Source organism: Sus scrofa, chromosome 3 (genome assembly GCF_054392235.1).
Source record: "Sus scrofa isolate SSC_HxYL_T2T_F1_AM1 chromosome 3, Sscrofa_HxYL_maternal_Yorkshire_Landrace_v2.0, whole genome shotgun sequence".
NCBI lineage: Eukaryota > Metazoa > Chordata > Mammalia > Artiodactyla > Suidae > Sus > Sus scrofa.
Genome location: NC_139385.1, coordinates 118,316,016 through 118,340,008, shown reverse-complemented (window position 1 = coordinate 118,340,008; position 23,993 = coordinate 118,316,016). Strand labels below are relative to the sequence as shown.

The 23,993-nt window shown below is 40.8% G+C and overlaps 1 protein-coding gene across 10 annotated transcripts in view; it reads left to right on the top strand.

Moving 5' to 3' along the window:
- Positions 1-23,993, top strand: part of RASGRP3 (RAS guanyl releasing protein 3) — a 117,238-nt gene that overhangs the window by 85,109 nt on the left and 8,136 nt on the right. For 7 of the 10 annotated variants that reach the window (XM_085019641.1, XM_085019637.1, XM_085019643.1 and 4 more), the window contains exons 11-15: positions 7,002-7,079; positions 11,374-11,490; positions 15,600-15,715; positions 17,301-17,448; positions 23,206-23,242. In XM_085019641.1, the coding sequence (XP_084875767.1) occupies positions 7,002-7,079; positions 11,374-11,490; positions 15,600-15,715; positions 17,301-17,448; positions 23,206-23,242 (496 nt within the window). The remainder of the gene's footprint in view (positions 1-7,001; positions 7,080-11,373; positions 11,491-15,599; positions 15,716-17,300; positions 17,449-23,205; positions 23,243-23,993) is intronic. The other 3 variants (XM_085019639.1, XM_085019636.1, XM_085019640.1) reach the window with 1 other exon arrangement.

Sequence of the window (23,993 nt, the reverse complement as noted above, 5' to 3'; positions counted from 1 at the left end):
GCCTTTGAGGAATATGAAACTTTCCACCATGAATTGCTCTCTGCTGCTTTCTGGCCCTTGCCTTTTCTTGGAAAATCCCTTCCTTATCCAAAAGCCTCTCTCTTTCTGGAGCATTCTCTCTTTCCTGCCAAAGCAGTAATGCACATGTCACATGGATTGCCCTTGCATGCTGTACTTTTTTAACTGTAGGAGGTATCACTTGATAGGGTTTCTTTTTTTTTCTGTTTACCAGCCTTATTTATCACATGTCCCCAGCACCACTCACAGAGCCTGGCATATTTAGGAGCTCAACAAGTGAACTGAATGCTGTATTTAGGAATGATGTGGGTCAGAAGAAACTTACCTACAGCTCATGCTTTTTGGCATTTGAGGCACACATCATTAGCTGACCTCCAGGTCCAAGTACTTTTAGACACACAGGTGTGTAGAAGAGAATATTTCCCATTGGCTGCTTTTTCGGTGCGGTGGGGGGGTGTGTGTGGGAGAGGCATAAGCAAATTCTCTTACCCTTGCTTAAACAAATGGAGGAGCAACTTCCTTGTTTGGGTTTATAACACTGTAGCATCTGAAACTTGGCTGCAATACTGAATTGACTACTTTCCTCCAATGTCCATGGGAAATGCAAACAAGAACCCTTTGAAGGGCTAAATCCTCTAGGACTGCTGCCTTGGAATAAGTGCGGTTCCTAGACCTTCTCACAAACTGTTCCTAGAACACATAATTGTTGACTAAAGAATAGGACTACCCTAGGTGTAGGCAGTAATGGCAGTTGCACTCTTAGTATAAAGCAGAAGTGGCTGACACAGAAACAAAAATCTCTTGGGAGTTTGTGTGATAAATAGTAAACACACATTCTCTGTTCGTGGGGGTGGGAGATAGGGGGAGCACCTCACAATAATCCAGGCACCTGCATTTATTAATCATTTGCCATGTAAATTTGTTGCCATGAATAAGTGACTAGAGTTTCAGCCCCAATCAGACTGTAAACCCACAGACACAGGTGATGTCTGCCAACCAGTCTCAAGTGGTAGCCTAGGTTTCAAGTGTCTATGTTGAGACTGTCTCCATGAGGTGAGGGGTAACTTCACAGAGCAGGTACCTACATATGGGCAATTTCTCATCTAGATAAAAGATAATGATGGAGTAGGGAGCATGAATTGTAAATGCAGCAAGCAACAATGTGACATATTTAGAGAAATATTGAGGGGTTTTGAATGAAATTTGGGGGTTATAGATGGAATATTTGAACTCTAGAAATAAAAGCAAAAAATAATTCCTCTTTGCTAAGAAGGAAAAAAGAAAAAGACTCTGTCTCTCTATCTCTTTCTCCCAGGTATTGAAGGAAAATTTAGAAGCCACCAAGTACCATATTTAGTAACAAAAGTGTTATATAGTATAGTGTAGTGTAGTGTAGTGTAGTGCCAGGAGTCCCAGATGGGAGAGACAGCTTCTAGCCCTGCCTCTGCAGTTACTTAGCTTTGTCTCCTTGCCAACTAGCCTTGACTTTGGATTTTTTTCCTAAAGGGTTTCTTCCTCATATATGAGGTCTCATCCAGCTCGAAACTTCTGTGGTTCTAGATGTAAGGATGTAGGGAATGGCAAGACTTGGGAATAAGGAACCAAGTGTCATCCTGATTCTGTAGTTCCAGTCCAGTGGCTCATCAAGATGGCACAGTCCCTCATATGCATGCAATCATCACGCCAGCTTCTATTGAGAACCAAGAGCCTTCCTCTCTCCCCACAGCCAAGGAGAAAGTTCAGTACACTCATTCCTCCTGGCCACAGGTGTATTCACGTCCCCCGAATGAGAATGGAAGAGACTCCAGGAAGGTGTTCGCTGGAGCCCATTGAGCATTTCATGAACCACAAACTTTTGGGGATTAGAACTGTGTGGTTACCTGCAGCTGCAGGTCATTCTTAATGACAGCATTTGAAGAGGTGAATCATTTTGCCCCAAGAGACCTAGGTCAAGTCCCTGCCTGAAGTGACTGTATCTATCATGGCCCCAGGAAGCTGATATATGATATATACGATTGAGAGCCATGTAAGAAAGTAAAGGAGAACTTTTAAGTTAAAATCAATAATTACAGGAGTTCCCGTTGTGGTGCAGTGGTTAACGAATCCGACTAGGAAACATGAGGTTGTGGGTTTGATCCCTGGCCTTGCTCAGTGGGTTAAGTATCTGGTGTTGCTGTGAGCTGTGGTGTACGTTGCAGATGCGGCTCAGATCCCGCGTTGCTGTGGCTGTGGTGTAGGCCGGTGGCTACAGCTCCAAGTAGACCCCTAGCCTGGGAATCTCCATATGTTGCGGGAGCGACCCTAGAAAAGGCAAAAAAAAAAAAAAAAAAAAAAAAAAAAAAGACAAAAAAAAATCAATAATTACAAAACACCCGCTCTATGCAGTAGGCTGTATAGCAATACTTGAACTTTCTATAATAATTGATTAGTTTTCACACCTCAGTAGACTCTCACACATACCCTGTGATGTAGCGTGGTCAGAGGGTATAACATTACTCCTGCCCCTTCCTATCCTGTTTTAAAAATGAAGAAACTAAGATACGTAAGGGACAAAAAGCTTGCAAATAGCAAACTTCTGATCTAGGTTTGGGGTGCTCTCTCTCTCTCGCTCTCTCTGAGTCTTTCTCTTTCGCTGGTTGGACATTTACTCTGTAATGTGGGAATATTGCTGACATTTATTTTATTTTACATCTATGACAATAAAATCTCTCTCCCTATTCAAGGGTGTGTAAAGAAAGAATTACAAAACAAAGTCTATGAGAGCAGGGACTATGTTTGCCATTTTTATCACTGTAACCTTAGCCACCTGAATGTCTCTGAGCACATGAAGGAAAGGGACCCACACCACCGAACTGGCGGGATTTGGGTTGTTCCCCTTTTCAAGGAAGATCTGGAGAAGATATTTTCCATTGTGATTCCAGTTCATGTAACCAGAAGCTTTCAAAGCTGATGCTTCTTGTTTTATGGTATATGAAATAGTATGGTTTTTTCACAGTATTTTTAGATCTATCAGTTTTACCATTCTGAGTATATGCAAATAACTGGAAATCCCCTGTATTTTTACAATAGCAGAAGAAGAAGGAGGAGGAGAAGGAGAAGGAGGGGGAGGAAGGATTGCAAAAATGAATGGTGAATGGAGATAGTTTGATGACCACATCTTTTATTTTATAATTCTCCATGCAAAGGCAGTCTTAATCATAAGATACATAGCAAGTTCATAGCCATCTTTGCCGGTAGGCTTGGATGTATAAGCTATAACCCGAAACGGTGACTCAGAACATTTTTCTGAAACAACCAAACTTAAAATAGGTTAGACACAAATAAACCTTTTTGAAACCCCATTTACAAGCTGCCTAAATTATGTAAAAGGTGCATAGGAAGAAGAACAGGTTACTCTGCAGGGCCGTAAAGCCCAGTAGAAATCCGAGAAAACAAGTAGGATTATGGCTGGTAGAGCAGAAAGAGGGCAGGAGTAACCCAGAAGGCAGCTTTGCATTCATGGATGCGCCCAATGTCATTCAGCTGCTGCATTGATTGACCACAGGAGCCAACCCTGCCGTTCCCATCTGTGTGGCCTTCTAAACAAACCCCATAGGATACATATTAGCTCATTTACCCTTCACAACAGTCCTGGGAGGGAGCTCTTATTGAGGATTCCCATTTTACAGATCAAGAGACAGACTCAAGAAGGTTAATGACTTGCCTAAGTTCATTCTGGTTGGGTATTCTGGCACTGCTGTCATCTCCTCTCCAGCTGATGCCAGTGCCGTCATGAGAGGAGGAGTCAGGAGGATGGGAATATACTCATCAAAGCCCAGATCAACTCCTGATAACAAGGAATTCAGAAGGAAGAAGGCACTCGGTTTTCTATGGAGCATTCACAGGGCAACACTGCAAACTAGGACTGGGACTGCAGAATGGAAAAAGACAGATGCACTGTCTACTTTCATGAGGCTTAGAGACCAGCTGAGTCTTCTATTGTGGGATTTGCAAAATGGTGGGCAACTGCTCATGCCAGACGTGTTTGATTTGGCCCACATGGAATATAAAAAGTTTTTGTTATCAGTTGCCGGGGTCTAACCATAGGAATATTTTATATAAAACACCAGATTTCTGACTTCTCTTGACAAACGAGAAGATGTGGTAATTGTTTGTCAGATGGACAACAGTTTTCCTTAGCTGAGTAGGGAATGTCTCCCATTCATCAGAGATCACACCTCTCCCTATTGCTTCCCTAACCCAGAGGGCCTGTGTCCTATTAAAGTCCACTTATTTTTTATAAAAATTTTTATTTGTACCCATTATAGCTGGTTTATAGTGTTCTGTCAATTTTCTACTGTACAGCAAGGTGACCCAGTTACACATGCATGTATACATTTTTTTCCTCACATTATCGTGCTCCATTATAAGCGACTAGATATAGTTCCCAGTGCTGTACAGCAGGATCTTATTATCGCTTATCCATTCCAAAGGCAATAGTCTGCATCTATTAACCCCAAGCTCCCAATCCATCCCACTCTCTCCCCCTCCCCCTTGGCAACCACAAGTCTGTTCTCCAAGTCCATGAATTTCTTTTTTGTGGAAAGGTTCATTTGTGCCATATATTGGATTCCAGATATGATATCATACGGTATTTGTCTTTCTCTTTCTGACTTACTTCACATAGTATGAGAGTCTCTAGTTCCATCTATGTTGCTGCAAATGGCATTGTTTTGTTCTTTTTTATGGCTGAGTACTATTCCATTGTGTATATGTACCACATCTTCTTAATCCAATCATCTGTCAATGGACATTTAGGTTGTTTCCATGTCTTGGCTTTTAAATTCCACTTATCATCACAATTTTTCTTATTGTTGAGCTAAGAACAAGTTAATCACATCTGCAAAACTCTTTTACCAAATACATTGTTATACCAGTGTCTCTCTCTATCACAATATCCCTTTTATGCCTCTCCCTTCACTCTTTTATGTAGTGGCTGGTTCCTAAAAGCATTTGTTCCTGTCCTGCCCAAAGGCAGGGCCCCAGGAGGTAGAAGTGATTGCTGTGCAAGGAAAGGTAGATAATAATGTGCTTTCTTTGTGAACAGTATTTTCATGATCTGAAATGATACTACAGTGATTTTGTAGTAAAGTCAATTTTATTATGTAATAGGAAAAAACCTTTATTTTTATTATTTTTTTTTATGGCTGCATCTGCAGCATATGGACGTTTCAGGCTAAGGGACCAATGAGAGCTACAGCTGCAGCCTAGGCCACAGCCACTGCAATGCCATATCTGAGCCACACCTGCACCTCTGCTACAGCTTGCAGCAACACCAGATCCTTAACCTACTGAGTCAGGCCAGGGATCCAGTCTGCATCCTCACAGAGACAACGTCGGGTCCTTAACTCGCTGAGCCTCAATGGGAACTCTGGAAAAAAGACCTTTAGATGATAAAGAGTAGGTAAAGCAATATATGACCATACATATGAATTCCTTAATTTAAATGTTGTATTTAGTAGCTAGAGTAGTGACTAGAATGGTCCCAGGCACATATTAGATGACCAATAAATATTTATTGAATGAATGATTAAAAAATAATGATTTATAATACCAGATTCTTTTTAAAATGATATAGAACAAAAAAGTAAATCCTTGAAAGAGATCCTTTGCTTCTGAGTTTTCTCTTGCTTTCTTCTTTTCCCTCTCATTCCACACCTATACACATCAAGCATATATCTTACAGACAAAATATGTTAAAGGAAAATTTTCACATTTACCATCAGAGAAAGGACAGGGCACCTGGTTCTTTTCCCTGCCAGTGGAATCGTGTGATTCCTCAGCTGTCTTAACATTGAAGGTCATGGGTGTGAATTATCCAGCCTTATTTTAAGGCTATGACTTCTAGTTTAGGTGGATGGGACCACGCATTCTAAGGTGTTACATATTTTATTCACACTGGTCAATCTTGTCTAAGTTATCATTCCTGCCTACTCTGATCTTTCTCTCTGTCTTTATTTGCCCAAGGCCCCCTCAGTTCGGTCGCAGCTTTCAAGTTCCTCTGTGAATCCATCCTGATCATTTCTGCCTTCAGTGGCCCCCACACATAATTTTAAAAAAAGTAATTGTAACAGGTACAATAATAACTATAATGTTAATACCACCAGATTACTGAGATTTCACTGTGTACCAGGTTTTGTGTGAGGTACTTGACATGCATTATTTCATTCGAGCCTGTTAAAAATTCAGTTATATGGGGCTTTTGTGGTCATTCCAGTTTTATAGAAGGGGAAACCTGAATGTCAGAGAAGAAAGAACTTACTCAAGGTCACAGAGCTAACCAGTGCAGGCTCGGAATTTGAACTCAGGCCAACCATTCTCCAAAACCTCTCCCTCATGCTTTATACGCTGCCTCCCTGAAAAATTCCTAGAGCACTTAGAGTGGGGCAGTTGACTTCACATTTACCGTGTGTTGCCTTTTGTTGATATGAACATATTTCTTTGTGTTCAGGGTCCTGTATATTCAAATCATTGTCAGGCCCTTGAGGGCAGGATATATCATTTTGTATCTCCAGAACTTAGCACAATGCCCTGAAATAATAGAAACCTATTAATTGCTCCTTTATGTCTACAGTGCTTTAATCAAACCTGTAAGACAACCTTTATTTCATTTCCGAGTCTTATTTAATGCACCTGCCCCTGGTCCTAGCCTGTAACCATCAAGGATCCCTTATCTCTAGCTCATTGCCTGGTGCTTACAAGCTGCTCAATAAACATTATTGAGAAATTGAGTCAGTGGTCCTTGTTGATGCTGACGACCACACTAGGTTTAATTTTTTTCTCTTTTAAACTTCATTTTTCACCTCTATATGCTATCTTTTTAATGTTCCAGGTTCACTCAAATTATTTGACATTGAGCTTAAGCATTCAGTTTGGAAAAATTTCAGCAATGTAAATACATAAATGATTCAATGTTCTTATTTGTCCCTTCTAATTTTTTGTAGCTTTCTCTGGACCTCTATCACACAGAAGATGATATTTACAAACTATCACTGGTGCTGGAGCCTAGAAATTCTAAATCGGTAGGTATTGGTATTGTTTTCTCTCTAAGGATTAGTGACAAATGCCATTATTTGTCTTTTTCAATAATTGGCCATCACAGTAGTGCTTTGTGATCTAAAGATTGAAGAATTTAAAAATCTATATTCACCTCATTTTACCAATGGAACAGCTTAGCCCTGACAGTTTGAGAATTATTTCTTCACATTAGAGGCTAATAAAGAAGAACATCATTTCCAATTACTCTGTTATATTATTTCTTCTATGTGTTGTGTTCCCTCTGAGAACTCACCTATAATATAGAATAACGACAACAAAAAAGGAGCAATACTTCATCCTAACATTAAAGATCATTCAGACCCTTCCAGGCTTTTTTTAAAAAGCCCATTCAAAATAAAATTAAATCTAATAAATTTTAAATACCCTGGTTATAATTCACAAATTTCTCCTCTAATGATTGATTCAGATCAGAATTTCAATAAAACATTGGATATTCTCCCTTAATTGATAACTGACTCGCAGTAAAAAAAAAAAAAAAAAAAAAAAAAAGAATGAGTTGAAGAAATTGTATGAATGAATGTACACTGCTCATTACTTTTAGCAAGTGGACTGTAGCTCAGATATGTTTCGCACTAACGAAAAATTATCTGCGTGAATTGAAACTTATGCCATAAAAAACAAAATAATGCTATCTGCAGCAACATGGATGGAACTAGAGACTCTCATACTGAGTGAAGTAAGTCAGAAAGAGAAAGACAAATACCATATGATATCACTTATATCTGGAATCTAATATAGGGCACAAATGAACCTTTCCACAGAAAAGAAAATCATGGACTTGGAAAACAGACTTGTGGTTGCCAAGAGGGAGGGGGAGAGAGTGGGGTGGTTGGGGAGCTTGGGGTTAATAGATGCAAACTATTGCCTTTGGAATGGATTAGCAGTGAGATCCAGCTGTGCAGCACTGGGAACTATGTCTAGTCACTTATGATGGAGCATAATAATGTGAGAAAAAAGAATGTATACATGTATGTGTGACTGGGTCACCATGCTGTACAGTAGAAAGAAAATTATATTGGGGAAATAACAATTTTTAAAAATTTAAAAAAAAGAAATTTACAATGAGGATGAGGTTGCATGTTGAAGGTAAATTTTCTCTCTGCTTCTTATACTGATATCCTGAGATTGGTTTTCTTGTAAAGATCTCACGTGTTAACCTCCGTACCAGTTGAATTCTGTGGTGCATTGTCAGCAACTCTAACCCCTAATTCTGTCCATCTATTAATATCTACTGCAATTTCAGAATTGCATCGAACTGAAAGAGGCAGAATGACTGTGAATACTGTTCACAGTGAAGGCCAGGTGGGAGGGCATGAACTTGAGTCTGAGTCAGGTGACCAGGTAGCACCCGTTCTTAAAATAATGAGGGTGATGGTTCCATCAGCACATTCCCCTCCCTGCCAGTCCCAAGAGGCCCATCTCCTTAGGACACTGCAGAAGGAAGCCACATGGGAAGATACAGCATAGGCAAAGGGAGGTGTTAGGACCAGACTCTTCAAAGTTAGCATGACAAAGAGAGAGCGAGAAAGAAAGATAATGTTTCTGTAAAAAGGAATGTGTAAGCTCCTCCCTCAGTCCCTAGCTTTGGTGTGATGAAGCTGGCATGGTGTGGTAAGCTGTATTATACCCACACACCCAGCATTTCCACCTCCTGACGCCTTCCTTTACCTGTAACCTGGCACCTTAATTGCTACCTGTTGGTTGTTGGACGTCTGTCAGATCGTAGTCTATATGTTATCTCGTTATCTCTGTGAAGGAGAGTCTGGTGAGTGCAGTTGTCTTAAACGGACCCCACAGCCAGTATGTAGGAGAACTGGGATTTGTCTCAGGACTGTCTGCCTTCATTACCTGTGCTTTTTCCTACAGCGTGATACTGCTCATCATTTTCCCACCACCCCTTGTTCAGAAATAGTGTAGGAATGACCATTTTAGCACACATATCTGATTTGTGCCCTTCAGATTTACTTTATTTGAGGACCAAGTTTTGCCAATTTTAGGAGACTTTCCATCCAATATAAAAGCTTTATTTTTATCTCTTCTAAAAGCAGCTTTCAAAGCCTTTTCCAAATGCTGAAAGCCCATGAATCTATGAAAACACATTTCTCAATCCCTTTCTGTCTTTGCTCTAAGTAGAATGTCATTCTATTTTGTATTTAGTGTTTGATGCCTGCTAGTAACTCGAGAACAATTTCCAGTCAGGATTGTATTACCAGGAGCCTATACCTTTGATGTCCTTGCAGTTGTCACTGTCTGACCTCACCTAGTTAATCCCGGAGCTTCTCAACGTTTTGTGTTCATGGGACCCCTAGTGCCTCACTATTTTTTGGTGTTTTACTTTGTGTCTCTGTCTTTTCAGGCCACCTCTAGGTCAAAAGAAATACCTGGGCATTACTGTTTGAACTCAGTGGTAATAAACCCAACTACTATCCATGAGGGCATGGTTTCGATCCCTGGCCTGACTTAGTGGGTTAAGGATCAGGGGTTGCCATGAGCTGTGGTGTAGGTTGCAGACATAGATCAGATCTGGCTTTGCTGTGGCTGTTGCTGTGGCCAGCAGCTACAGCTCAGATTCAACCCCTAAACTGGGAACTTCCATATGCCACCAGTGCAGCCCTAAAAAAAAAAAAAAGAAAGAAAAAATACCTAACAGATCTACTTATAGGATAGTTAGGTCCGAGCAACTAAATGTGAATGAATATTGATGTTGTAGTGACTTGTTACCCACTTGAAAAAATAACACACATTGAAAAAATGTATTTCATTCTTAAATAACTACAATGACTCACTAGTGGACATGTGTATCTGTTGGGCACTGTGCAATTTCTTAAGTCTTGGAATCTGAACCAGATTGGATACTGTCACCATTACTGCTTGTTCCACATTGATTTTTTGCTTCACAAAGATATGTGTCATTAATAGAAACATAGCATGATTAAATGGGTGAATTGTGAATTACTTCAAGCTGGTAGTTTGTGTGATATCTGACAAACATTGAGTATTGCTTGGAAGTTTAAAATATTTTTGTTACCCCTCTGAGTGCCTCACTGCATAGTTTGGAAACCGAGGGTTTAATCCTTTATTACATCAACATAATGACAGGCTCAATTGAAAGAGCTGAGATGTATGAGTATGTGTTAGTATGAGTATGTGTGAGCATGTGTATAAGAGAGAGACTGCGTGTGGGGGTGACCATATTTCAGATGGCAGGTAATTTTGCATCCTGTTGGTAGTCCATAGGATTACAGAAACCCACTTCAAAATATTAGTAGGGGCTTAAACCAGTAGTTAGACCTCAATTCCTCTTGCAAAAATGTTTATCTGCAATTTGGTATCAAATAAAAAATGTGCTGGAGTTCCCTGGTAGCTCCTCAGATTAAGGACCTGGCATTGTCACTGCCATGGTCAGGTTACTCTTGTGGTGTGGGCTCAGTCCCTGGCCCCAGAACTTCCACATGCTGCATTCATAGCCAGAAAACAAAAATTGCTAATACAGATGTGTATGGGTGCCACAGCAAAAATATTTCATCATATGAGAGTCCCAGGGAGACGATACAAAGTACACAGCACTCTTAGCAGCTGGTCTCTCCATAGAATTGTGTTTCATGCTTATGTTGTGTAAACGTGTTAGGCGTTATCTTCTCCACGTTATTAAGTGAAAATGTCTTGCAGGAATGTGGGGGAACCTGTGGAGAAAGCAAGTCACCAAATAGGACTTGAAAAAGCTAATGATTACCAGAACAGTCAAGAAGTGATTAAACATATTAAGAGAGATGCTGGCATCGCTGGTTTAAGGACACAACCTTGGTCAGGCACTGGCACCCACTTACTGCACACACCTACTAACTTATCACTAGCACTAAGTATTAAAGAATTAGATAACTGGTGTTTTATATATTTGGTATTATATAAAAACTGCATGGATTGCTATAGAGCTGTATAAAGGTGTTTTAGTATTATTATGGGAACTTGGATAGGATTTTTGGATGAGCTGAAGAAGCAATATTTTTTTATCCATCTAAAAAAAATACGATCCAGGCTACTGCCAAAGAAAATGCATTATCCAAACATGTATTTAGTTACAGATTAGATTCCACTGACAAAATATTCCATTAAAAAAATTTCATTGATAGTTGTTTTCCAGACATTTAAGTGCTACCGATATTAACGTGCAAAACAAAGATGTCATTCTCAGTGTCCCTGGTCCCAATTGCTGAAGGCTCCAGATAAAGTAAAAAAACCGTGTATGTTTTCTGTCAGCAGCCTACCTCCCCTACGACACCCACCAAGCCCATGGTGCCTCTGGAGTGGGCCTCAGGAGTGCTGCCGAAGCCAGACCCAACGGTCATCAACAAGCACATAAGGAAGTTAGTTGAGGTAAGTGGTTGAGGGAAAGTTAAAAGTGAGCACTCGAAGGTCTCTTTTTCTTTCCAGAATGTTCCCCAGTTGCCTAGGAATCAGATGGAATCCATGAAAAACAGCCCTCTGGCAGGTAGGAGCAATTCGGCAAATACTTGGCTCTGCCTGGCATTGGCCTCTGGGGAAGAGTGTCTCAGGAAGCCCCTTTCTCCTTGCTGGCTGTCAGTTCTCAGTTGCCCAAATATTCTCAGCTACTTAGAACCCCTCCCTTCCACAGGCACTTGACACTTCTGTCATTGTTCCTGAAACCCAAGGGACTATTTGAGGACTAGAATCTACTTATTAAAAACCCACATGGGTCACAATAAAATGCCTGATAAATTGGTTACCTATAACCAATCCTGTAAGTTGGATAGTTTCGCCAGCTATATATTTGGAGGTCTGTGACACAACAGCACAATGCCATTTCAGTCCAAAACATCACTTCATAAAGAGCAAGTTTATGTTGGCATTTTCCATATAGAAAAAGAGTAGAAGCACCAGTGTGGGAATGATGGAAAATATCTCAGGCACTAGACACTGTGATTATAATTATTAAAAAATTGTTTTTTCTTTTTAGGGCTACTCATGCAGCATATAGAAGTTCCTGGGCTAGACAATGAATTGGAGCTGCAGCTGCTGGCCTCCTCATGGATACCAGCTGGGTTCTTAACCCGAAGAGCCACAGTGGGAACACCTAGACACTGTGATTATTGATTAAACCTCTCCTTTCATGGATCAGCACATCCTCTGATGCCGTAGGAACAAGTCTGTAGGATAAAATGTGCTCTTTGCTGGGAAAGGATATTTACAGAAAAGGAAAGAATGTTCTCTATCTTGGATTACCCGTAGAACTATGCAAGAAATGTCACATGGAGCACGTGAGCAGGAAGGAGAGATTCAAAAGGGCAAGGGAGAGGGTTGAGGAGGTAATATGGTCCAGTGGAGGCCCTGTGATGACGTGGCAGTAACAGACCTGACTTGGAGCCAGGGAGGGTGGGCAAAGAATCCAGGTGCATGGAGTCGCAGCTCAGGAAGTTCTAGCATCAGGAAATAGAAGACAAATATTCTCTCTCCTAGTCTCATCTCTGCTTTCTCCGTTTTCTACAAACAAACTTTCTTTGTCCCACATGGGGAGTCTGTTTCTCTCTCCAATTCCAATTTCATGGGGAAGGGTGGCCCTGTTTGGATAGATTTTTTTTTTTTTTTGGTCTTTTTAGGGCCACACCTATGGCATATGAAGATCCCAGGCTTAATAATAATAATAATAATAATAATAATAATCAGAGCTACAGCTGCCAGCCCACACCACAGCCACAGCAACACACGATCCAAGCTAAGGTCTGTGACCTACACCATAGCTCAAGGCAATGCGGGATCCCTAACCCACTGAGCGAGGATAGGGATCAAACCTGCGTCCTCGTGGATACTAGCCAAATTCATTTCCACTGTGCCACAAGGGGAACCCCTAATTGAGCTTTTTTGACTCAGATATTTTTCATTTTATTGCAATGAGATATTTTTGTTTGTGCTTTCTGACTTTGATGTCATGCTAAAGTCTTTCCTCCTCAAAGTTTGCAAAACATGAAAAATATTTTCATCCATTTACCTTTAGTTCATTTGTAACTTTATTTTTTTACATTAAAATATTTAGTGCATCTAGAATTCAGTTTGGGCTAATTTATTATTAGCCCATTTAACTCAACAGCATCTATTGGATAATCCATGATTTCCCTGTGGACTTGAGTAGATACTTTTTAATATTCTGAATTCTTACATATACATGGACTTGTGTCTGGACTGAACTCTCTGCAACACCATGTTTTTTTGATTATTGCAACTTTGTAGAATATTTAATTTCTGATAGAGCGCATTCTCTCTCATTACTCCTAATTTTTTTAATTGAAGTATAATTGATCTTTTAGGTATTCTAGGTGATCCTCTAGGTGCAGTGGTTCGATGTTTCTATGTATTACAAAGTGGTCATCACAGTAAGATACCGCCTGTCATCATACGATAATAGTAACATGTTATTGACTCTATTTCCATGCCGTACTTTTCATCCTATGATGCATTTATTCTATAACTGGAAGTTTGCACCTCTTAATTTCCCTCACCTAATCATTCACCCTCCCACTTCCCTCATCTCTGGCAACCATCTGTTTGTTCTTTGTATCTATGAGTCTATTTCTGTTTTGGTTTGTTTGTTCATTTGTTTTTTAGATTCCACATATAAGTGAAATCATATGCTATTTGTCTTTCTCTGCCTTACTTATTTCACGTAACATAATACCCAACCATGTTGTCAAAAATGGCAAGATTTCATTCTTTTTTAATGGATGAATCACATTCCTTTTTTTTTTTTTTTTTTTTTTTGGCCTTTTAGGGTCGCACATTCAATGTAGGGAAGTTCCCAGGCTAGGGGTCAAATCAGAGCTGCAGCTGCCGGTCTGTGCCACAGCCACGGCAATGTAGGATCGGAGCCGAGTCTTCGACCTACACCAAAGTGCAGGGCAATGCCGAATTCTTAACCCACTGAGTGAGACCAGGGATTGAGCCCACATCCTCATGGATATTAGTCAGGTTAATTACCACTGAGCCACAGTGGCACCTCCTCTGTTTTATTTGTATACCACAACTTCTTTATCCATTCGTCTATTAATGAACACTTAGGTTGCTTCCATATCCTGGCTAAAATAATGCTGCAATGAGTATAGAGGTGCATATGACTTCTCAAATTAGCATTTTTGTTTTCCTTGGAAAAAAATACCTAGAAGTAGAATTGCTGGATTGTATGTTAGTTCTGTTTAGCCTTTTGAGAAACCTCCGTACTGTTTTCCATAGTGGCAGCACCAATGTATAGTCCTAGTACAACACTACAAAGGTGTTTCCTTTTCTCCATATTCACACCAACACTTGTTATTTGTTATCTTTTTGATGATAACTATTCTGACAGGTGTGAAGTGGTATCTCATTGTGGTTTTGATTTGCATTTCCCTGAGATGAGTGTGCTGAGCATCGTTTCTTGTGCCTGTTGGCCATCTGTATGTATACATCTTTGGGGAAAAAAAATGTATATTTAGATCCTCTGCCTCTTTTTAAATCTGGTTGTTTGTTTTCTTTCATGTTGAGTTATACGAATTATTTGTATAGTCTCTACTTATCAGATATATCCTGTGCCAATATCTTTTATTCAGTAGGTGGTCTTTTCATTTTGTTGATAGTTTACCTCCCTGTGCAAAAGTTTTTTAGTCCAAGTTGTTTGTTCTTGCTTTTGTGTCCTTTGCCTAAGGTCTTTACTTCCCATCCTATAAAATTGTAGACTGCTCTCAACATGTACACTTCCACTGGAACTTTAGAATCAATTTGTTCATTTAAAACAAATTCCCACTGGGATTTTGATTGGAATTGCATTAAATGTATGCTTTGATTTTTGAGATAACTTAATATTTTATTTATTTATTTTGTCTTTTTTTGCCTTTTCTTGAGCTGCTCCCGTGGCACGTGGAGGTTCCCAGGCTAGGGGTGTAATCGGAGCTGTAGCCACCAGCCTACGACAGAGCCACAGCAACGCGGGATCCGAGCCGTGTCTGTGAACTACACCACAGCTCATGGCAACACCGGATCCTTAACCCACTGAGCGAGGTCATGGATCGAACCTGCAACCTCATGGTTCCTAGTCGGATTCATTAACCACTGAGCCATGACGGGAACTCCTGAGATAATTTAATATTTTAAAGTTTCATTTTCCATTGTCATGATATTGGTATTTGTGAATCCACCAATTTCGCATTTCATGCCTCACTCCTACTCAATCCTGAGGTCTCAGTTTAAACCTTGTTTTCTCCAGGAAACCTTTTGAAATCTCTCTCCCAACTCCCCGTATAGCACTCTGTCTTTATCCTCAGCATTGCACTTATCTCATTATACCATAACTTCTCAAATTTGTTATTTCCCACTAGATTCCAAACTTATTGTTATTTCCCACTAGATTCCAAAGAATGGTATGCTAGTTATTGATTTTTTTAAATAAAGAGTTTAGAGGCTGACATATACAGTCATTCGATAAACATGTCTTTTCTTTGCAGTCTGTGTTTAGAAACTATGACCATGACCATGATGGGTACATCTCCCAAGAGGACTTTGAAAGTATAGCTGCCAATTTTCCCTTCTTGGATTCCTTTTGTGTGCTGGACAAAGATCAGTAAGTTTAATTTTGTTATGTTGTAATGCAACTGTCCTGAAGCAGAAAATTACTATCAGAGGAGAGCAGGAAGTCTTTTAATTTATATCTGGACATCTTCAATCCAAGTCTCAATTTTTGCTGATGTTTTTTCTTGGTGTCCAGGAATGATGACTGGTTGGATGGGATCACAGGGCAGACCATATCATCAATGTTGAGTATAAGGACTGATTTGCAAATTAGCCCAGTTCTCCATTTCCCATATTACCACTATTGCATACTTAATTCATCAACCCCAAAATCTCTATCAAAAAAGAATAGAGGCTATATGTAGTTAGATCTAGCATGGGAGAGTCCTCAGCATCAGTGGACCTGAGAGAAATCTTAAAACTCATACAGTAAGATTTTTTTTTTCAGATTACTTATGGTCTTCCAGAGAGCAGGGGATGGCTGCAGATAGCCAGGGAGTGTCCATGGTTTTTTTTTTTTTTTTTTTCCTTTGGTATTTCAAAGATTATCTTGTGAAACAAAGAAAAAATAAATTTCTCTTCAGCTTCAAATGATTCCTGAGAAATTAAATAACTTTAGAGGCTAAAACCTCAATCATTAAAAAAATAATAATTAAAAAATTTTGCCAAGGAAATAAATTTATCACCCACTGAAGGTGTCACTATGAGTATAAGAGTACTCGTTAGACAGTTTCGGTAGAATGGTGGGGTTAGAAACCTGATTGTATGGAGTAAAGAGTAATCAAAGGAAATGGAAAAAACATCTTGTTGAAAATTTGGGGAGTAAGAGAAGAAAGAGAAAAGACAAGGGTTAGGAATGGCAACAGGATTGAGAAAGACATTTTTAAGGAGAGCAAGTCCTGAGTATAGGAAAGAGCTGGTGACAAGATGGAGCAGAACCCAAAAGGAGCAGTGTCCTAAAGCGGTCAGAGAGTGTGGGATGGAAGAATGTCCCAAGAAAGGACAGATGAGATATAAAGGAATTCTGAACTGGCATGGAAGGGTGTGGTCTCCAACAAAGGCTGATGTGGCGAGAAGGCAACATGAAGCTCACCTATATCACGTGGAGTTGATCTTTTTTTGCTAAACAAGTCAGGATGTGTGGTGGTAGGTAGAACCAGAGGTTCTACATGGAGAAGATCTGGAAGAATCAGAGAATGGTCTGTGAGCCAATAAAATATAAGTGAAACAATTACCAATGCTAGTGGTCTGGATGACATCAGACTAAGTGAACTTGAACTTGAGAATTGGGGGGGGGTGTCCAGTTGTCACAGTTTTCTGTCTTTCTCCAGAAAGCTGATTCTTGCAAACCCTATTTTGAGCAAAGCTAGAAAGGAGATGTCCTTTTGGAATGTAGGTAATGAAGAAGACTTTCTGTGCTGCGGTGCACAAGCTCCCCCCCCCACACACACACACATTCTGCTTACAGGGGAAGCCTTTGACACTGAAAGCTGTCCTTTTCGGTCCTTTCCTTTATATGTGACAGGAAAATGGACATTACCTACCTGCTTTTGGCCACAAAGGTTTGAGGTGAGTGATTTAAGTGTGGCAACTACTTAGCAACATGGTACTCAAAGCTTCCTCCCTTCTCTTCACAGGGATGGACTCATTAGTAAAGACGAAATGATGGCTTACTTCCTGAGAGCTAAGTCCCAACTACACTGTAAAATGGGACCTGGATTTGTCCATAATTTTCAGGAGATGACCTATCTCAAGCCAACCTTCTGTGAACACTGTGCAGGATTTGTAAGTCTGTTTTCCATTGTTTTCTCCTGTATGTAGCCATTTGTGCAGTAGTCTGAGAATGTAGGAAAATGATATACTGAGTCCATCGTCCGCCTTGGATTAGAAATAAAACATAATGGCTCCCTGAAGTTAAACAATCAGTTAAAACAAATGCAAAGTCTCTGGGTTCAGCTGTGTTCTTTCTGGGAATGTAGGGCTGAGGAAGCTAGGGAAGATTAGTGAGGCCTATTAACTCAAGAGAGCAGTTTGTCTGTTAATACCTGCCAGAGAAGGGTTCTGCCCAGTGAGTCCTGGCATTCACCACTAAGTGGGTGCAATGAAGCAGAGTATTTTATCTTATCCAGTTCCTCCCAGTTCTTGTTTTATATAGTGTCAGTCATTCAAAATCTATTCTGGCATGGCTCAAGGAAAGGAAAAAAACCCTTCAAAGAGAAGATGATTATAGGAGTTCCCATTGTGGCTCAGTGGGTTAAGGACCTTATGTAGTCTCCATGAGGATGCAGGTTCTATCCCTGGCCTCACTCAGTGGGTTAAGGATCCGGCATTGCTGCAAGCTGCAGTGTAGGTCACAGATGCAGCTTGGATCCGGTACTGTAGCTCCGATTCAACCCCTAACCCAGGAACTTCCATATGCCACAGGTGTGGCCATAAAAAGAAAAGGGAGGGAAAAAGAGAGAGGATGGTTATAATAATAAACATCTATTCAGCACTTGACAGTACTTGATTGCTTCAAGTACCTCCAGAGACCTTAACGTAGTTAACCCTCATGACTAGCCCATGAGGTGGGCATTTTACTCTCCTTGTTTGCATGTGAAGGTAGGTCCAGAGAGAATAATCCAAGTTTCTCAGGACTGTACAGCCAATAATGACTAGAGCCGGGACTCAAATGTGGATTTCTGACTCTACCTACACTATTGCAACAAACAAAGTTTGTATACTTCACTTCCCACAATTGATGATTCTTTGACAACTAAGACCAGGTTTGGCCCTGGTAGTAAACAAAGACCCTTGAGCTCTGAACATCTTCTAGTTGAAATCCAAGTTATATAAGATGGAAAATGTAGTACTTTAGCTGAGGGTAGCCCAGCAGCCAGGTGAGTGGCCTGTGTCTAGATGTCAGCTTGATTATGTTAGCCTCATTTGGCAGTCCTGTCTCACTGTGGACCCCTACTGAATTCACAGCTTATGTCATATATGTCCCATTAAATTGCATTTTTCCCTCTCATTCTTTTTTATATATTACATTTTAAAATATTCACTTCAGTTATAGACTATTACAAGATATGAAGTATAGGTCCCTGTGCTGTAGAGTAGATCTTTGCTGGTTATCTATTTTATATATAGTAGTGTGTATATTTTAATCCCAACCTTCTAATTTATCCCACTCCCCACTCCCCACTCCCCTTTAGTAACCATGAGTTTGTTTTCTGTGTCTGTGAGTCTATTTCTGTCTTGGAAATAAGTTTATTTGTCTTTCTTTGTCTGGCTGACTTCACCTAGTATGGTCATTTCTCTAGGTCCATCCATGTTGCTGCACATGGCATTATTTGGTTGTTTTTTTAATGGCTGAATAATAGTCCATTGTAGTATATATGTCCTACATCTTCTTTATCAATTTATCTGTTGACAAACATTTAGGTTGCTTCCATGTCTTGGCTCTTGTAAATAGTGCTGCTGTGAACCCTGGAGTGCATGTATCTTTTTGAATTATGTTTTTCTCTGGATATATACCCAGGAGTAGGATTGCAAGATCATATGACACCTCTATTTTAAATTTTTAAGGAACCTCCATACTGTTCTCCACTGTGGCTGTACAAATTTAATTCCCACCAACAGTGTAGGAGCTTTCCTTTTTCTCTACATTCTCTTCAGCATGTATTATTTGTAGACGTTTTGATGATGGCCATTCTGACAGGTGTGAGACAGTACCTCATTGTAGTTTTGATTTGCATTTCTTTAATTATTAGCAATGTTGAGTATCTTTTCCCCTTTAATTCTTGAGTAACTGGCTTTGGGGAGCACAAGGGTAGGAGTTGTGTGTCCCTCTGAGAACAGGCAAATAAGAAGCAGTGGTTACCTCAAAGATGGCCCCAGGTGGTCACAGCAGCTGCTGTGGTCAAGGGGCAAGGCCAGCCTGAGAAGCTCTCTTCACTCACTCCAAGCAAGGAGAGGTTCTCCTGCCAGCTATGCCACTGTGATTATATCACCTGACCCTTCAAGATACAACAAGTAGGTCTCCTTTTTCATGTTTCTCTCTTCTGGTGGGAATTTTTGCCTGTATCTAGACCTGAAAAATGCTCACATGGGATGGAGTCATGTGTGCTCTCTTCTGCAGAGTGGGGCCCAGGGACTCTGTCTGGTCATGACTTGGCTCTGCCAAAAGTCAGGCTGAGACATCTGACCCTCTGGTCCTTATCAGATCTCAAGGTCCTATCTCTGCTTTCCAGTCCTTCTGGATGTCTCTCCCCTTCAGGGAGGCACTGGTTCATAGAAGAGCAAGGTATGCTTTCTTGGGAGCATCCACACTCTCCTCCCCAACTCCTCAGAGCAGGCTTGCTGGTGCTAGGTTCTTGATGCAACTGTGCTCAGTATTTGGAGTCTGGAATTCTGACTTCAAACCTCAGTGCTGCCCCTTATTATCTCTGTGTCCTTGACCAAGTTATTGATCATCTTTGAGTCTCTGCTTCCCTATCTGTAAGAGGGGTTAAGATTTAACTGCCATTTATTGCGATGATTAAATGATATCAGACATGCTGCATGCCACAGAGCTCAGAGTAGATCTTCCTTTTTTTAGGAGTTCCCTGGTGGCTCAGCTGGTTAAGGATCTGATGTTGTCACTGCCGTGGTTTGGGTCACTGCTCTGACTCAGGTTGGATACCTGGTCCTGGGAACTTTTGCATGCTGTGGTCACAGGCAAAAAAAATATATCAACTTTCTTTTTTTAGTGTTCCTTGATACTTCTGGAGTTAACTCATTTAAAGTTTTAATAACCTTTTTTATTTTTCAAAATATACTTAATTTCATTGCTGTAATTTGATTTGATCTTTACCCACACACATTTTTTTAAAAGCTTATTGATTTTCTTTTTTTTTTTTTTAGGGCCACAGCCCTAGCATATGGAGGTTCCCAGGCTAGGGGTCCAATCAGAGCTGCCGGCCTACACCACAGCCACAGCAACGCGAGATCCAAGCTGTGTCTGCGACCTATACCACAGCTCATGGGCAACAACAGATCCTTAACCTGCTGAGCTAGGCCAGGGATTGAACCTGTGTCCTCATGGATGCTAGTCGGGTTCTCTAACCTCTGAGCCAGGAGAGAACCCCTAAAAGCTTATTGATTTTCAAAGAGGCTTATAAATATAATGTTCTAAATGGGTCACTGAAAGGAATTGTGGGGGACTGGAAGGACTATTTTTCAGTGCCTGCACCACCTGCTTTAGAAATAAATTCCATTTTAAGGGTAAGGAAGACAAATAGGCACTACTTGAAATTCACTGATTTTCGAATTAGAATTCCAGAACTGAAAGAGTTTTGCTAATTCCTTTATTTCAAGGTCTGGAGAAGTTAAGTGATTTCTCTGAGGTCACATGGATCATTATCAGCAGAATCATGACTCATTCTGGTCTCTTGACTCCCAGTCCAGTGCCCCTTACACCACAAACAATCATTCCAAATCTTATAGCAGCCCGAGTTTTCAAAGTCAAAGAACTGTAGGAAGTACCCTCTGCTGTCCTTGGCTGGCACACTGACCCAGAGCCTCTTCCTGCCTTGTGTTGTCTCCTGGTTCTTAAGTGAGCTTTAACATGCAAGGCCCTGACATCCCCTTCTCATGAGACTCGTGTTTGTATCTTTTTCAGCAGTTCCTGCATCTATGCTAATAACGTGCCATAGCTGGATATTATAAATCTTATCCTTTCTTGTCCGAGATCAGTGGCTTTGGTCTAAGCACACACAAAACACCCAGGAGCCATGGCTTCCTGCTTCCCGTCTTTCCCTCAAGTGACACATTGTTCACATTCTTCTTTCCCTTCTTACGGGCTTACTTACTAGTTCTTGTGAAGTGGCTTCACCTCTCTGTAGCTCAGTCTCCTCATCTGTAAAAGTGAGAAAATAATGATTACCTATCTCATAAGGATATTGTGAACATTAAATAAGTTGTTACACATAGCTTAAAACAGTGCCTTTCACATAGCAAGCCAGAGCTCATTAAATGTTAGCTCTCATCATTATTTTCGTTGTCACTATTACCAAGGGCTCTGAGGAAGCAATTTCTCATCACTACCAAGTTTCCCAGATGTAGGACCTTGCAACTTATTTAATTTCCTGGATCATCACACTCACCTATTATAAAAGGGAAGCAAACTAGGTTATCATAAAGATCCTTAAAGCTCGGACAGATGGGATCGTCCTACCCACCCACATCCCTTCTCTGCACTGACCCCTCCCATCCCTCTGCTGGTCATCCTAAGCACCTGAGGCCTTTGCTTCCAGTTCGCTGCCTTAATAATCCTTCCTGTCTCCAAGACACAATGTTGCCCTGTCCCAGGAGACGTTTGCGTCTTAATAATGTATTCTGAAGGACCAAATAACTTTGAAGACTCAAAAGACTCACGCTCCACTGGTGGAATTGCCTTGTCAGAAGGAGAGTAAGGAGCAAGCTTCCTCATGCCTTGAATCACTTCACATTGGCAGCTACTTACTCTTTTCCTGTGACCATGAAGCCCACACTCAGGGCATTTTTCCTCTTATAACATGTTGTGGATGACACCCTCAGCAATCCCAGTCGCCACCAGGGCTGTTTCTTTCAAAATCATTGTATTAGTTTTGTTGGTGGTGGTGGGTGAGTGTGTGTGTGTGTGTGTGTGTGTGTGTGTGTGTGTGTTTGTGTGTGTGTGTTCTGTCAGCCGCTTAACCTACCACTAAAAGGTTAAGAATAGAGCTTCTCCAGCGTGAACTAAGCCCATTTAATTCATCAGTACTGCATGTTCCTGGTGTCCCTGGTTCCCACAGGCCAGTGCTGTGCGAGGCCTGAGAAAGAACATGGGAAGGCCCCTTGTCACGGTGATTACAGTGGGTTGGAGGGCAAGGACACCACCGCCAGGGTGATACCCCTGAACTGCCTGGGCAAACACTCCCTCACTGAACTGTAGGCCCTCACATTTCTCCTGAGACATTTGTCACCTCCTACGTCCTACTTCCTCACTGGTTGGCAGAATATGAGCCTCTTCTACCTCTCCCACATGCTCAGCACAGGCCAAACCCCAAGCAAATGCAGAGAATAAATACATGATCTTTTCCTCATTTATGTTCTACCAGTAACCTAGCCAAATCCAAATGCTTTAGTGGGATACACTGCTTGGGTCACTTAGTTTCCTGTAGGGGGCGTCAAGAGCAGGTAGTGTGATTTAAAAGAAGGCAGAGGGAGCTAGGGGCTTCCAAAGGCAGAATGACAAAGTCTCCCTGTGAATTTTGCTGAAAGCTTATTATGCCAAATTCCAATAAATGCACAATAAATGTTTCCCATCCCAGCTCCCACTTGGCTCCCAGAAAGAAAAAGGAAGCAAAACTCCTGTTATTGCTCCAGCTGGAGTGGGCTGGGAGAGGCTTCTTCTATCTGACAGGAAGGGTGTCAGGAGCAGCTACATCCTGTTTGTGCTCGGCCAGTCATCACACTTCCCAGGACTTCCTTCTCTGTGGCCTTGTTTTCTTTCCAGATTTCTTCTCAGATTCCCTGACATTCCTTTGTCTTTTGTTACAGCTCTGGGGCATAATCAAGCAAGGCTACAAATGCAAAGGTAAATGAACATTATTTTATTAAAATTTTAAAATGTGACGTTTGGGGCAGGAATCCTATTTGTCTGATAGAAACCTTATAGCTCTTGACATCGTGGAGATCATGGGGCTTTGGGGCCTTTTGCTCCTGAAGAGTTAATGTGTCCAGGAAAGGACTCCCTGAAGTTTGGGAGAGCCCAGGCTGGAATTTTATCACTTATTACAAAGAGCAAACAAACCCCCCTGTCAACCCCCACACATCTAGCCCCTATCTCTGAGATGTCTTGCTCATCATCACCACACAGTCAAGATGGGAATTCTGAGGCGGGCAAGCCTAATGGAAATACTGTTTAAATGAGCTTTGCCCTTCAAGGGGGGAAAAAAGTGCTCTTTTCTGTAATACATATGCATGTCTTTCTACTCTCACATAGCTATTTTTTTCTCTACTAAATCACAGATGATAAGAGGAGAAACTTGCGTCCCTTTCAATGAATGTGTTCATATACTTCCGCCATGTAATTGAAATTTATAACAATTGAATAAATAATGTATTTGATAAACACAATAGGAATGCGTTGCTACTTATATAATATATTCCTAGTACAATTTACTGGTGTTCTAAAAATTGTTGGATATTTAAATGCAGACTGTTTATACTGATTCTTTTAAGGATATAGTAACACTCTTGAAAAAACAGAATAAAACTGCAAAAGGGAACATCTTAATCACAGAATGCGTTCAGATTAATAATGGTCCCTTGTGATGCCTTTTTTC